At 47.3% G+C, this 13301-nt stretch overlaps 1 protein-coding gene across 2 annotated transcripts; it reads right to left on the reverse strand.

Annotated features, from left to right (window-relative positions):
* Positions 1 to 1075: 1075 nt before the first annotated feature.
* JMJD4 (jumonji domain containing 4) lies at positions 1076 to 13150 on the reverse strand. Of its 2 annotated transcripts, none has more exons than XM_087947215.1 (7): positions 13107 to 13150; positions 7870 to 8182; positions 6611 to 6776; positions 5463 to 5588; positions 3698 to 3965; positions 2188 to 2334; positions 1076 to 1524 (listed from the first exon to the last, which is right to left on the reverse strand). In XM_087947215.1, the coding sequence occupies exons 2-7, from the start codon at positions 8132 to 8134 to the stop codon at positions 1213 to 1215; spliced, it is 1284 nt and encodes a 427-aa protein (XP_087803341.1). In that variant the 5' UTR covers positions 8135 to 8182; positions 13107 to 13150; the 3' UTR covers positions 1076 to 1212. The 2 variants fall into 2 exon arrangements, with proteins under 2 accessions (XP_087803341.1, XP_026538729.1); XM_026682944.2 differs by having other exon boundaries at positions 7870 to 8535.
* Between the last annotated feature and the right edge of the window lie 151 nt (positions 13151 to 13301).

The raw sequence follows: 13301 nt of genomic DNA on the forward strand, positions 1-13301 counted from the left end.
GAGCCAGTTAAGACCCACCACGACCTTCGTCCAATCCCTGAAAAGTTGATAGGCTGTGCCTGAGCTGGAAGTTCCTAACGGCTCTCTCGCGTTCGCGCCAACCGAGGGGGGAAAAATGGCTTCAAACACGCGAATTCCACCCCCTCCCTTTCCTTTTCTCGCGTCTGCGTGCTCCACCTTAAGGCTCTTTTCGGCCGGCCCAAAGAATCAAAGGAAGGAGAGGTGCTGAGAGTATAAGCTTCTATAGAGACAGATATAGAGATATAGAGAGATATTTATTCAGAATTAAGTTCTGTCGTGTTGGACTTGGCCGGATTTAAACGAAATAACTTATAACTTATAAGTACTCTAGTTCTATTCTGGTGGAAGAGAGTTTTCGGGGAGCAAATGGATTACAACTCCCCACATCCCTCCAATTTGACTCGTTGCTTTTCAGCAACGTTTCTTAACCTCCCCCTTTAAATTGCCTACTTCGGGGGTCTTCAAACTTGGCAACTTTTAAGACTTGTGGACTTCAACTCCGGGAGTTGAAGTCCACAAGTCTTAAAAGTTGCCAAGGTTGGAGACCCCTGGCCTAATTCAGCCCCTAAAGTCATCTACAACTAGCGGAATACAGGTAGTCCTTGACTTACAAAGGTTCATTTAGAGACCGTTCAAGTGGCTTATGACCTTTTTTTTTTACACTTATGACCGTTGCAGCATGGCGATCAAAATTCGGACACTTGGCAACTGTCTCATATTTACGATGCTTGCAGTGTCCTGGGGTCAGGTGATGCAACCGGGTTACTAAATTATCAGCCGGGGATTCACTTAATGACGGTGGCAAGAAAGGTTGTAAAATGGTGACAAAGTCGTTTAAAATTTGTCTCAATTAGCAACGGAAGTTTTGGGTTTTCAGCCATGGTCGTAAGTCGAGGACTACCTTTAAAACTTACAGGGATTCCTTCCCTTTTTAAATTCTCTAAAATTCTACCTCCGAGTTGCCCGTTGATCTCCTAAATAATAATAATAATAATAAAAAAATTATTATTATTAACATATTAATAATTATTAATTATTATTATTATTAATTATTATTATTATGCTGGCAACTTTTAAAAGGGGGCGATTGAAAGGAGGGGGGTAAAAGTGGGGGAAGAGGACAATACTTGCATGCAGCCATCTTGCAAAGGAAAGGCCGTTTGCAGATCGAAAGCGCTCGCCAGGGGGGCTTCATAGGAGGGCCGTGTCGATCGCGGCCTTCAGGCGGTGCAGGAGAGCCTGCGGGCAGGGCGAGAGGGCTTCGGGCTTGAGCTTCTTGAACTCTTCGTTGGCGTTCAAGGAGGCCAAGACTTTTGCGGTCCTTTTGAGGTCGAACACCGCGTGGAGCATCCCCAGGCTGGAGAGGGCGGCCCTGGATGAGCGCTTGGAGGCGTCATCTTCGGAGTGGTGGTGCTCCAGCACGAAGATGCGGTTTTCCGCAATGATCTTCAGGAAGTTGTAGAATTCTTTGTAGTCGATGCCGGTGTAGGACTTCATCAGCACCTGGGGAGGAAGGAGGAGAGGAGAGGCTGAGGTCTAGAATTGAAAAAAATAAAAAAAATAAGGGACGTTGAACAAGGCTGAGCTGAAACGAGACGGTTTGCAGGCTCTTCTGTTAGGAATCTGTCCAACAATTAGTTGGGTTGGCAATATATAAACCAACAATATATGTTTGTAGCTTTAAGACAAAATCACTGTATTCCGATTAGTTGTGCTGCAAGTTGCCATAAGAGGAGCTAGAGATCATGGCTTGCTCTCTCTGACATTCTGTCTCTCTGACATTCTGTTGCTATCTAAGGTTCTCTGTTGTGCTTATACTTTGATATCTTTGTTTACTGTAATGACAAAGGCAACCGGTAAGAAGACTTTGTAATTGGATATTCTTTGGACTGTTAAACGTATATGACCAGGACCGTTTATTGGACTGTGCTATTTCTTAAAGTAAACTTTAACTCAATTTAGTGTATCTGTGTGTGGCTGAATCATTATTCATAACTACTCTCATAAATGTTTCCATTGTTACTCAAGGGTTATTCTGTACATATCAAAACATTTTCCCTCACGCCGAGAGGCTATAGCAGCTATGGTCTCCCACTCAGGTTTTACTCAAAAGTATGGTAGCTGCACTCCTGGTGAAACGCGGAAGCTTCCCAGGTGTGTTTTTACCTGGCATTGCAGGTGCCAGTCTTCCATGCTCTCTTTCCATTCTTTGATCTCCCGCTGGACGGCGGCGAGTTCGTCCTGGAGAAAGCTCCACATGATGGCCACGTTGCATCCGTTCACCCAGTTGTGGTTGATGGAGATGGTATCTTCCTGGGGGGAGGCAGGAAATGGGGAACGTTTATCCCTCCCACCTAGGACACCTCTGTGTGTGTGTGTGTGTGTGTGTGTCTGTGTGTGTGTTACTATTGGTTTCCTCCTAGCCTAAGGGACGGAATTCCTTGGAGAATTAAAGTGGGATCCAGGACGAAAATTCTGTTCACAGGTCCATCAACAGTCAAATATTTCACCACAGAGAAAAGGATTAGGTAGTTGGTTTAAAAGAATTCAACTCAAACTGTGGATCAGGTATCTTAAGAAGATAGGGAGTCGGGGGATCAAGCTGGAAATTTAGGACTGAAGCTTTGGCCTAAAAGGGTGACTTTGGGCCAAGTACCAGGAGACAAGGAGTTTTAGTCCTCCCTTAGGAATCAAAAGTTGGCTGGGTGACGTTGGACCAAGTCTCGCAGACAGTTTCTTGGTGACCCACCCTCTCCTGGTGATTGAAACGAAGTCACCCATCTGGCGTCTGTACCTAAGGCCAGACTAGAACTCACTGTCCCCCAAGGACTGGCTGAAAGTTACCCAACTGGCTTTCATGCCTTAGGTCCCAGGGGTAGGGAAACTTGGCTCTTTTATCACTGATGGACTTCAACTCCCCAGAATTCCTGAGTGAGCCATAAAAGGTTCCCCATCCTGAGCCTACTGGCTTTTCAGTTGTGAGGGAAACCCATTTTTGACTTAAGTGGGACTTTAATATACAAATGTAGGACAGTCCCATTCAAGTCAAAAATGGATTTCCTCACAACTGAAAAGCCAGCAGGCCAGGGATGGGGAACCTTTTATGGCTCACTCAGGAATTCTGGGAGTTGAAGTCCATCAGTGATAGAAGAGCCAAGTTTCCCTACCCCTGCGTTAGGAGGAACTAGAACTCACTGTCTCCTAGTGATTGGCCCAGTCACCCAACTGGCTTTTTTTGCCCGAGGCTGGACTATGGGTAGAACTCCTGTTCCCCCAGTTTCTAGCCTGGTGCCTTAGCCACTAAGCCACAAACTGGATCTCTTGCTTTTCGCTTATATCAAGGAAAAGACGCCCAGAATCTTTGGCGGGAAAACTGAGGCTTGTGAACTCAGTGGCGGCATCTTCCTCTTGGAGGCGCTGGAACAGGGCTGTCAAACTGGCGGCCTGGATGCCTCATGCATTGGCCATGCCCGGTTTAACGAAGGAGGGAAAAGTCGCCACAGGTGCCGTTGACAACGCGGGTTTGACACCCCTGCCCTAGAAGGAAAAGGCATTGCTACCAAAAGACGCTGGCGGCAGCGGCAGCAGAACCCACTCTGCGTGTGCGTGTTTGTGCGTGTGTGTGTGTGTGTGTGTGTGTGTGTGTGTGCAAAGCTTGTTTTCGGAAGGTTCTCACCAGATTGTAAACCTGATGGTGCCAGCCGCTCGGGATGAAGACGATCTCACCAGCTTCCTGTATGATTTCGACCGGAGGGCTGCTCTGAGCGTAGCGGGGATACAGGGAGCCGTTCTTCAGGTCGGGAGCAGTGATGTCGAACGGCAGGTGACCATGGTGGTCCTTCAGAAACTCTTCTTGGCCTGGGGGGAAAACCAGCCATTTCTTTTTGCCGCAGATGTTGGCTGACCAGCTGTAAGAGCGGAAGACGTCGGCGTGGAAGGGTGTCCTGGCAGGAAAGGGAAGAGACAGGCAGGTGAGGAGAGAGGAGGAGACAAGGGAATAAGAGGGCGACTCAGCGCTGGTGTGTCTCAGAAGCTGGGGATTGAATTCTACCTTCTAAAGGCAGAGTTGTGGACCCTGCAGAGTAGAAATAGGGTTACGCTTTGGGGCTGCCAGGGGCTTAGAGGCTGGACAGAGGATGTTTCGGGAGTAGATTAACCTCTGATAGTGTATAGCTCAAGGTTGGCTATTTGGAGATGAGTGGACTTTAACTCTTCAAAATTCCCCAGCCAGCATGCTGAGAATTGTTGAGGTTGGGAAATCGTGATCTAGTGCAATTTTCTGAACTCTGAATGGGAGATGGGGCCGAGATACAGAAGGAGAAGAAGAGAGGAAAGGAAGAGAGAAGATAGAAAATGAGGAAAAGATGGAGAAGATAGACAACGAGGAGGAGGAGAAGATGGAGGAGGAGATGGAGAAGATAGACAAAGAGAAGATGGACAATGAGGAGAAGGAGAAGATGAAGAGAAAAAAGATGGAGAAGGAGAAGATAGACAAAGAGGAGAAGACGATAATGATTAAAAGATGAACAATGAGGAGGAGATGGAGGAAGACAATGAGAACATGCAGGGAGAAGAGATATATGGAGGAGAAGATACAGAGAGAAGATGGAGGTGAAGGAGGAGAAGATGGATATGGAGGAAAAGATACGACAAAGAGGAGAAGGTCGTCAATGAGAAGATATACAATGAGAAGATGAAGAAGGAAAAAGATGTAGGAGGAGAAGATATACACAGAGGAGAAGATAATGAGGATGAAAAGATGGACAATGAGGAGGAGAAGATGGAGAAGACAATGAGGAGAACATGAAGAAGGGAGAAGATGGATATGAAGGAAAAGATAAGACAATGAGGAGAAGATCGTCAATGAAAAGACAGACAATGAAGAGGAGAATATGAAGAGGATGGAAAAGATAGACAAAGAGGAGCAGATGGACAATGAGGAGAAGAAGGAGAACATGAAGAAGGAGGAGGAGAAACAGTAAGAAGATGGAGAAGACAGACAACGAGGAAGAGGAGGCAGAGGAGGAGGAAGAGAAGCTACTTCTATGGTGCGCAGGCTGGTTGGGGAATTGTGGGATTTGAAATTAAGTGGCCAAGGTTGAGAAACCTTGAACTAGTGTTTATCTTCAGTACAGCGGTGACCTCTGATGGTTTCAAGCGGCCAAACTTTTCACTCAGAGGGCAGTCCTTTGGGGATTTGTAAACTAGATTTATGGGATGATCACTGACCTGGATGACTGAGGATCTCCGAGGACAGTCAATTACAGGGTGGAGGGGGGGCACCATTGGAAGGAGCCTTGAAGGACCAGGCTGGGTGAGAATACCCTGCAGAAAACCTATCTAGGTGCTCACCGAGGATTAACTACAACAATGGGATATCCTCACAGCTATTATAAACAAACAATTCCCCCGAAAAACCAGTCAGGAGTTGGTTCAGTTACCATGAGCCTTTAGGTCCCATGTAGACAAACCGGTAGTCATCCACAGCGATGGCTTCCCAATATTCATTCAACCAATCAGAGGAGAAGTAGATGGGCGTGGTGTAGACTTCCTGATCCGGAAATGTCCTTAAAGAAACGAGGATGATGACAGCATTTTGAAAGAGCATAAACAAAGGGCAGATGGTGGTTTTAATAACTTGGGAGGACGATCCACCCGAACAGATACAGGAAGTCCTCGACTTACAACCACAACTGAGCCCAAATATTTTCTGTTGCTAAGCAGGGCAATTGTTAAGTGAGAATTGCCCCCATTTTATGGCCTTTCCAGTTGTTAGGGGGAACCACTGCGGTTGTTAAGTTAGTAACACAGTTGATAATTGAATCTGGCTTCCCTGTTGACTTTGCTGGCCAGAAGGTAAAAAAAAGGGGATCCAGTGACCCGCCCCACCCCCGGGGACGCTGCAACCGTCACAAATACGAGTTTGGTTGTCAAGCGTCCAAATTTTGATCCCAGAAGTCAGCTGGGAAGGACGTAAATGGCGGCCATGCCACCCTGGGAGGCCCCCTCTGTCTTAAATACCATGCCGTGTGCCAAGCTGACCGCCTGATTGTGAGAGGGCGCTGCATGGGTCATAAGTGCGAGGACCGGCTCTAAGTCAGTTTTTTTTTTTTTTTTCATGGAACTTTGTCACTAAACGAGCGGTTGCAAGTCGGGGACTGCCCGTACAAGGAAGCACGCAGCACAACCGTGGTGGAACTCGAGTGGCTGCAAATTGTAGGAGAAAAAGAAGAAAATAATAATAAAAACAAGGCATTCCACACACTCAGGAGGGAAAAACAACGGCGGGTGACTGGGTTCGTGACGAGAGAGAGAGAGAGAGAGAGAGAGAGAGAGAGAGAGATTGAGAGAGAGAGAGAGAGAGAGAGAGATGCAAATTAAACACGATTCCTGCAGTTTCAGGAGGGAATTCATGCGGTGGGTTCCTGACGAGAGAGAGGTGCAAATTAAAGGCGATTCCTTCCGGGCAGGTGGCGTCAGGAGCACCTGAGGGAAGCTTTCCAAAAAAAACAACAACAACCCCCAAACCCCACCAGACGAGGGGATTTAGCGGCATGCCGACAATCTCTGGGCGAGAGCCGTGGCTTACCTTTGCAGGTGCCAATCCTTGAGGTAAAGGCAGCCGCGGGCAGAGCGATAGCTTTTTTTAATGTGTTCCTTCCAATAGCTTATGTACTCCTTGAGCTTAAGGTGTTCCTTTGGGTTACAATTGTACTCCTTGACATCGCAGTTGGCCACGGGGACTACAGCCTCGCCTGCAACATAAACTCTTTCAGCCCACAAGGGGTTGGATCCCTTTTCTGTTTCCTGGCCTCGCTCTGGGGATAGGGGCTGAAGGGTCAAACTGTGGAGGGATTTGGGTCTAGGGGGACCCCGGGAGGGCGCTCCCGAGTGGCTGCCCCCTGGAAAGGTGCCCTCTCTCCTTTTCTGAGTGCTGGGGAGGGGAAAGAGGGAGGGAGGAAGACAGGGAAGGAGAGACAGAGACAGGTGAGGGGAGGGGAGAGGGAAGGAAAGAAGGACAGAGAGGAGAGGAGGAGAGAGGGAGGGGAGAGAGGGAGGGGAGGAGAGGCAGGAGGGGAGGAAATGGAGCAACAGAGGAGAGACGACAGAGAGGAGAGGAAAAAGTGAAGAGGGAGGGAGGGGAGAGAGGTGAGAGTAAAGGAGGAAAGGAGAAGAGAGGGAGGAGAGGAAGAGATGGAGAAAGAGGAGAGGTGAGAGTAAAGGAGGAAAGGAGAAGAGAGGGAGGAGAGGAAGAGATGGAGAAAAGAGGAGAGGTAAGAGGAAAGGAGGAAAGGAGAAGAGAGGGAGGAGAGGAAGAGATGGAGAAAGAGGAGAGGTAAGAGGAAAGGAGGGAAGGAGAGGAAAGGAGAAGAGAGGGAGGAGAGGTGGGGAAAAAGGGATGGAGGAGAGGAGAAAGGGAGGAGAGGAAGAGAGGAAACAAGAGGGAGGAGAGGAGAAGAGAGAGGGAGTGAGGAGAGCAGTGAGGAAAGGAGAAAGGGAGGAAGAGAGGAGAGGAGAGGGGAATAGGAGAAGAGAGGGACTTTACCTCCCAGTATTCTCCTGCCAGAAATTCTGGGAGTTGATTTCCCCACCTACATCTTAAAGTAACTAAGACTGAGATATATGCTCTATCCTTAGCCATTCACTCTCTTGGATAGGAGGAGGAGGAGGAGGCTGGGCTTCTAATTTTACGGCTACCCTGAAATTGCTGGAGCATCTTCAAGTTGGCCCCCAGATTTTCAACCAGGTGGGCAGGACCTGTGGCAAAATCAAGAACCGCGCTCCTCCACCTCTCGGCAAAAAGCAGGGTCACGGCCATTTCTTCTTCGAACGGAAAGTGGGGCTTACCGAAGGTTCGCAGGAGATAATCCAAGTTGGGTTTCCCGTCCGGCGTGACCCACTTCCTCCGGCTGGCCCAGCCCTCCGTGAACTTGGCGGAGAAGACGCAAGGGTCGTTGGGGATCAAGTAATCCTTGAAAAAATCCGCGTACGTGAACGTCTCCGGCTTCTCGATGTAGTCCACATGGTTGTGAGGCTGGCAGGCGGCGCCCCGCGTCGGGCCGCTGTAGTCGCGGAAAAACTTCGTGGCACACGCGAAAGTCTCCCTGTCCATTCAGGCGAGGACAGATGCAAGGAGACTAATCCCTGTGAAGTAACTGGACTTGGGTTTGCCAGAAATGTTTTATTTTTAATTTTTTAAAAAAGGGAGGAGTCGGGGAGGAGGGCAAAAAAGGAAAGAAAAAAAATCAGGAACGGCAAAAGGGGTAGAAAACAGAGGTCCAATTCCAGACCTTGCTGGAAAACCGTCCCATTGGGCTCGTGCGAGGAAGGGCTCAGATATTCTTTGCCGTTCGGGCTTCTTGAGGGCTAGAACACTTGAGAGGCGGGTGGGCAGCCCATTGGCTATTTCGAGCGGAGGGTTTTCCTTTCAGAGCCGGAGCAAAGAGTGGGATAATTTGGTTCTCTTTTCTCTTTGGCATTTCATGGAGAGCAGAGGCCAAGGAGAAGGTCTTCCTAAGGACAAGCAACAGAACCATCGTTTTTACACCATTTTATCCAAGGGTTGGCTTAGGCACACTGACCGTTTCACAGTCTGGCGGCATGGGGGAAGAAAAGTGGGGGGGGGGGAATTATAATTTCTAGGCCACCCTAGAAATACAGGTAGTCCTCAATTTATGACCACAATCGATAGGTCTGTTGCTTAGGGAGACATTTGTTTAAGTGAATTCCAACCCATTTTACGACCTTTCAATCGCCGCAGTTGTTCAATTAGTCATACAATTGTTAAGCGAATCTGGGCTTCCCTTGTCGACTTTGATTGTCAGAAGGTCGCAAAAGGGGATCACGTGAACCTGGGACACACTGCGACCGTCATAAATGCGAGTCTGTTGCCAAACATCTGATTTTTAGTCCTGACTATAGGGATGTCGCAACGGTCATAAGTGTGGAAAAACTGTCATAAGTCACTTTTTTCAGTGGTATTGTAACTTTGAACTGTTGTAAGTTGAAACTACACACAGACACACACACCAATGTATAAACTAGATGTAATTTTAAAATTTATTTAATAATTATTAAGTTTTGATATTTATTAAATTATTTCCTGAATTTATTCATTGCCCTGAATTTATTTATACCCCAAATTAAGGGATCACAGGATCATAAAAAGAGAGCATATTAAATTTCTATAATGTCCACCTTTATAGAGCCTAAGTGATTCTATAAATAACTTTATTAAGATTTCAAACACGATCCTTTTAATTAGATTTGCCATCCATCTTGATTATGACCACAACCGAGCCCAAAATTTATCTTGCCCAAAATGTGATCATGTGACCGGGCAGTTTTCATCGTAACTTTGAAATGTGGGTCATAAGTAGGGCTTTGGGGGTCTGTCATTACTTTAAACAGCTGCTAAGCACCTGGTCATAAGTTGAGGACTACCTGAATGGGAAGATGAATAATAGGTCAAGATTGTACAGATCCCTCATTCTCTATAGATGAAACAGATGGAAACGGACGCCCGCGGGGATGAAGATTGATCCTGAGCAAAGTCCCTGACATTTTTTTTCTTAAAAGCAACTCTTGAGAATCTCAAAAAGGAGAATTTAAATGTGTTACCGAACATAAGATGCTTTCTTCAAAGGAGCAGGGGGGAATCATTTTGTTCCCTCATGCGCTGCCAATGGTGCAAATGCAGCAAAAGGTGTTACATTTAGGCAAGAAAAGCCAAATCCACAGGTACAGAATAGGTGGCACCTGGCTCAATAGCAGTAACTGCCAGAGGGATCTTGGAGTCCTGGTGGACAATCCCTTAAATATGAGCCAGCCGTGTGCGGCTTTAATCCTAGGCTGCTTTAAGAGGGACAGAATCAAGATCCTGTTTAGTGTCCGTACCGCTTTATAAGGCCTTGGTAAGGCCACCCTTGGAATACTACATCGAGTTTTGGTTGCCACGATGTAAAAAAGATGCTGAGACTCTGGAAAGAGTGCAGAGAAGAGCCACAAAGGAGATTAGGAGGCCGGAGGCTAAAACATTTACAGAACGGTTGCTGGAATTGGGTACGTCTAGTTTAATGAAAAGAAGGACTAGGGGAGCGACCTAGAAATAAGAGAAGAAATTTCATGACAGTTAGAATAATTAATCAGTGGAACAGCTTGCCTCCAGAAAATGTGGGCGCTTTATCACTGGAGGTTTTTAAGAAGAGATTGGACAACCATTTGTCTGTAATGGTACAGAGTCTGCTGTTTGAGCAGAGGGGGCTGGACTAGAAGACCTCCAAGGTCCCTTCCATCTCTGTTATTCTTTTTTAAATATCTGCTTTACCAGACCTGCTTCTTCTTTTTTTTAATCCAAAGGTATTATCTGGTCTTTGCAAACTTCTCTTTGCAAATGGGAGGAAGAGGGTCTTTAAATTTTACTTCTGATGTAGTACGTTCCTGATCTGAGTGCTTCTCATTCCACAATGTATCAGTGCTTTGAAAAAGAGATTAAAAACTTGTCCTAGAGCCAAACAATGCCCGTTTCGGCTGCAAGATAAATTGAACCAACTGCTGGCGCATTCGCTTTGCAAGCAGTGACCTCAAACTGTCAATCATAGGAACGAAAATTCCATAAATCCAAAGAGGAGAGGATTTGTCCTGAAATGAACAGCCAACCTCACACCTGAAAGTGAACAGTATAAGTGGGAACACACACAAAAGATGACACACACACACACACACACACACACACTCCCATTGCCAATTTGCTGGCCTCATTGAGGTGTCATTCCAGCAGGGTGGCATAACCACGAAAAATTAGAATTAATCATAGCAAGAGACATGCATTTGCAACATGACCCCTAGTCATCCCTTCTTTGGACCGATGCTGAGATTTTTAAATTCTTTTATAATGGCAGAAGTATAATGCGTCCATTTCTATGTGTTTCACCTAAATAAAATGAGGGATCTGTACAATCTTGACCTGTTCATCAGTCTTCCCATTCAAGTCGTCCTCAACTTGCAACTGGGTGCTAAGCAGCCGTTTGAAGTTACAACACACGCCCCAAAGAACCTACTTACGACCCACATTCAAAGTTACAATGAAACACACATGGTCAGGTGATCACATTTTGGGCATGTGGCACACATTAGTCATTTGCAGCACCCGGCATTCATGTGATGCTACCGTAATTTTGCCAGAAACTGACATTTAGGTAGTCCTTGACTTACAACAGTTCACTTAGGGACCGTTCAAAGTTACAATGGCACTGAAAAAAGTGACGTGAGGACCATTTTTCACACTTATGGCCATTGCAGCATCCTCCATGGTCACGATCAAAATTTGGATGCTTGGTAACTGGTTCATAGTTGTGACAGTGGCCGTGTCCCAGGATCAGATTATTCCCTTTTGCGACCTTCTGACAAGCAAAGTCAATGGGGAAGCCAGATTCACTTAATAATTGTGTGATAAACATAACAACTTAACATTCACTTAACAATTCACTTGTCACAACTGTGGCAAGAAAAGTGGTAAAATGTGCCAAATCTCATTTAACGAATGTTTCACCCAGCAACATAAATCTGAGGCTCAATTGTGGTCAGACGTTGATTACATTACAAACCCTATTTACGTGAATTACATTACAACGCCTATTTACATATTTTAATTGTTTTAATCCTCCCCTTTTAATATATAATTCCAGGTGTGCAGACTTCATTAATACAGTACAGCTATTTCCTATTTTCCCCATCACAACAACCCTGCAAGGTGGGCTGGTTTGAGAGAGATAATTCACCCCTTTGAAACTTGAGTAATTATACTCACCTTCCCAATATTTCAATTGTGTTTTTGGATTTCAGTTTTTAACTAAGGGCAAAACCTTTAAGAAGATTACGTATCAGGAAATAATTATTAAATCTTCTGCAGTTTTTAAAACTTTTAGCAGAAACAAATAAACATCAATCTATAACAGTGGTTGCCAACCAGTGGGCCAGGGACCACTGGTGGTCCATGAGAAAATGTTGGTGGTCCGCTGAGAAATATCCCCCCCCAAAGCAATTAATCCAGCTGTGTGGGAACACAAGGCTTGCATCGCTTGCATTGCGAAGGTGGTGAGGGGAGGGGAAAGGGCGGAGGGGGAACTTGCCCCACGCACCCGGCCTGGCCACCGGGCTGCTTCTTTCCGCTTCTTTCTTCTTCTGCTTTTGGCTGCACGCAAGGAAAGCAGCAAAGTCTTTCTTTCTCTCCCCAAACTCCGCCAGAAATGAGTCTTTGGGACCCTGCAAGGCCCCCTGCTCCAAGAAGCTGAGCCGGCAAAGACTCATTTCTGGCGGAGTTTGGGGGAGAGAAAGAAAGACTTCTGCTGCTTTCCTTGCATGAAACCTAAAGTCTCTCTCTCTCTCTCCCCGAGAATGGAGCTGGAGACAGTATCCTGCGATCCCAAATAAAGAACAATCGATCGGTAGGAAAACGGGGTGGGGAATTTTCCTGCAGACTTTTTTGGGGATTTTCCCAGGGTCTCTGGCCCGCGGGATTTAAAATGATGGGTTTGGTGGTCCCTGAGGTCCAAAAGGTTGGCGACCCCTGCTCTATAATATGGCAGGGTGCAAATCTGTAGATGGCTTGAGGGCAAAGGACCTGCAGCCTAAAGGCCAGAGAGTGGAAGATGGGAATTGTAGTCAATGGCTTTCCAGGCTTAGGACAGAACTGAAATCTAATGGCCAGGGGGAGATGGGAATTGTAGTCGATTGCTTTCTGGATTGAGGGCATAGGGAACGCTGTCCAATGGCCAGAGAGAGATAGGAATTGTAGTCCAGGGGTTAGCTTGGGGAATAGAACCCCCCCCCAGACGAATGACGGGATGGGAATGACGGGATCTCTGATGCGAGAGAGAGAGAGAGATGGGGATGATGGGACCCGTAATCCAATCCTTCACCTCCAACCGCAGAACGCCTGAGAAGAGGCCCCGCAGCTCCCCAGGCCCTTCCTCAGTTTACCCTCCATTTACCCCCCTTCGCCTTCCTTTTAGCTCCCCCGCCGCCCCCTCAACAAAAATCCCATAGCCACGCGCATGCGTAAACCTTCCCACCCCACGACTAACCCGGCCGCCGCCGCCGCCGCCGATCCTTCTTCCGCCCCCTCAGAGGACGCGCCCAAATGGCTGCGCGTGCGCCGTGAACCGCCTCGCGGGCGGCCCCCCGCCCCCACCGCTAGTCCCGCCCCTCAGGCAGCTCCGGCACCGCCCAGCGCGCCCCTGTGCGCCTGTGTCGCGCGGCCCCGGCGCTGCGCCTGCGCA

The sequence above is a fragment of the Notechis scutatus genome, chromosome Z (assembly GCF_049901735.1).
Source record: "Notechis scutatus isolate UNSWTSFEM ecotype Mainland chromosome Z, rNotScu1.2, whole genome shotgun sequence".
NCBI classification, from domain to species: Eukaryota; Metazoa; Chordata; class Lepidosauria; order Squamata; family Elapidae; genus Notechis; species Notechis scutatus.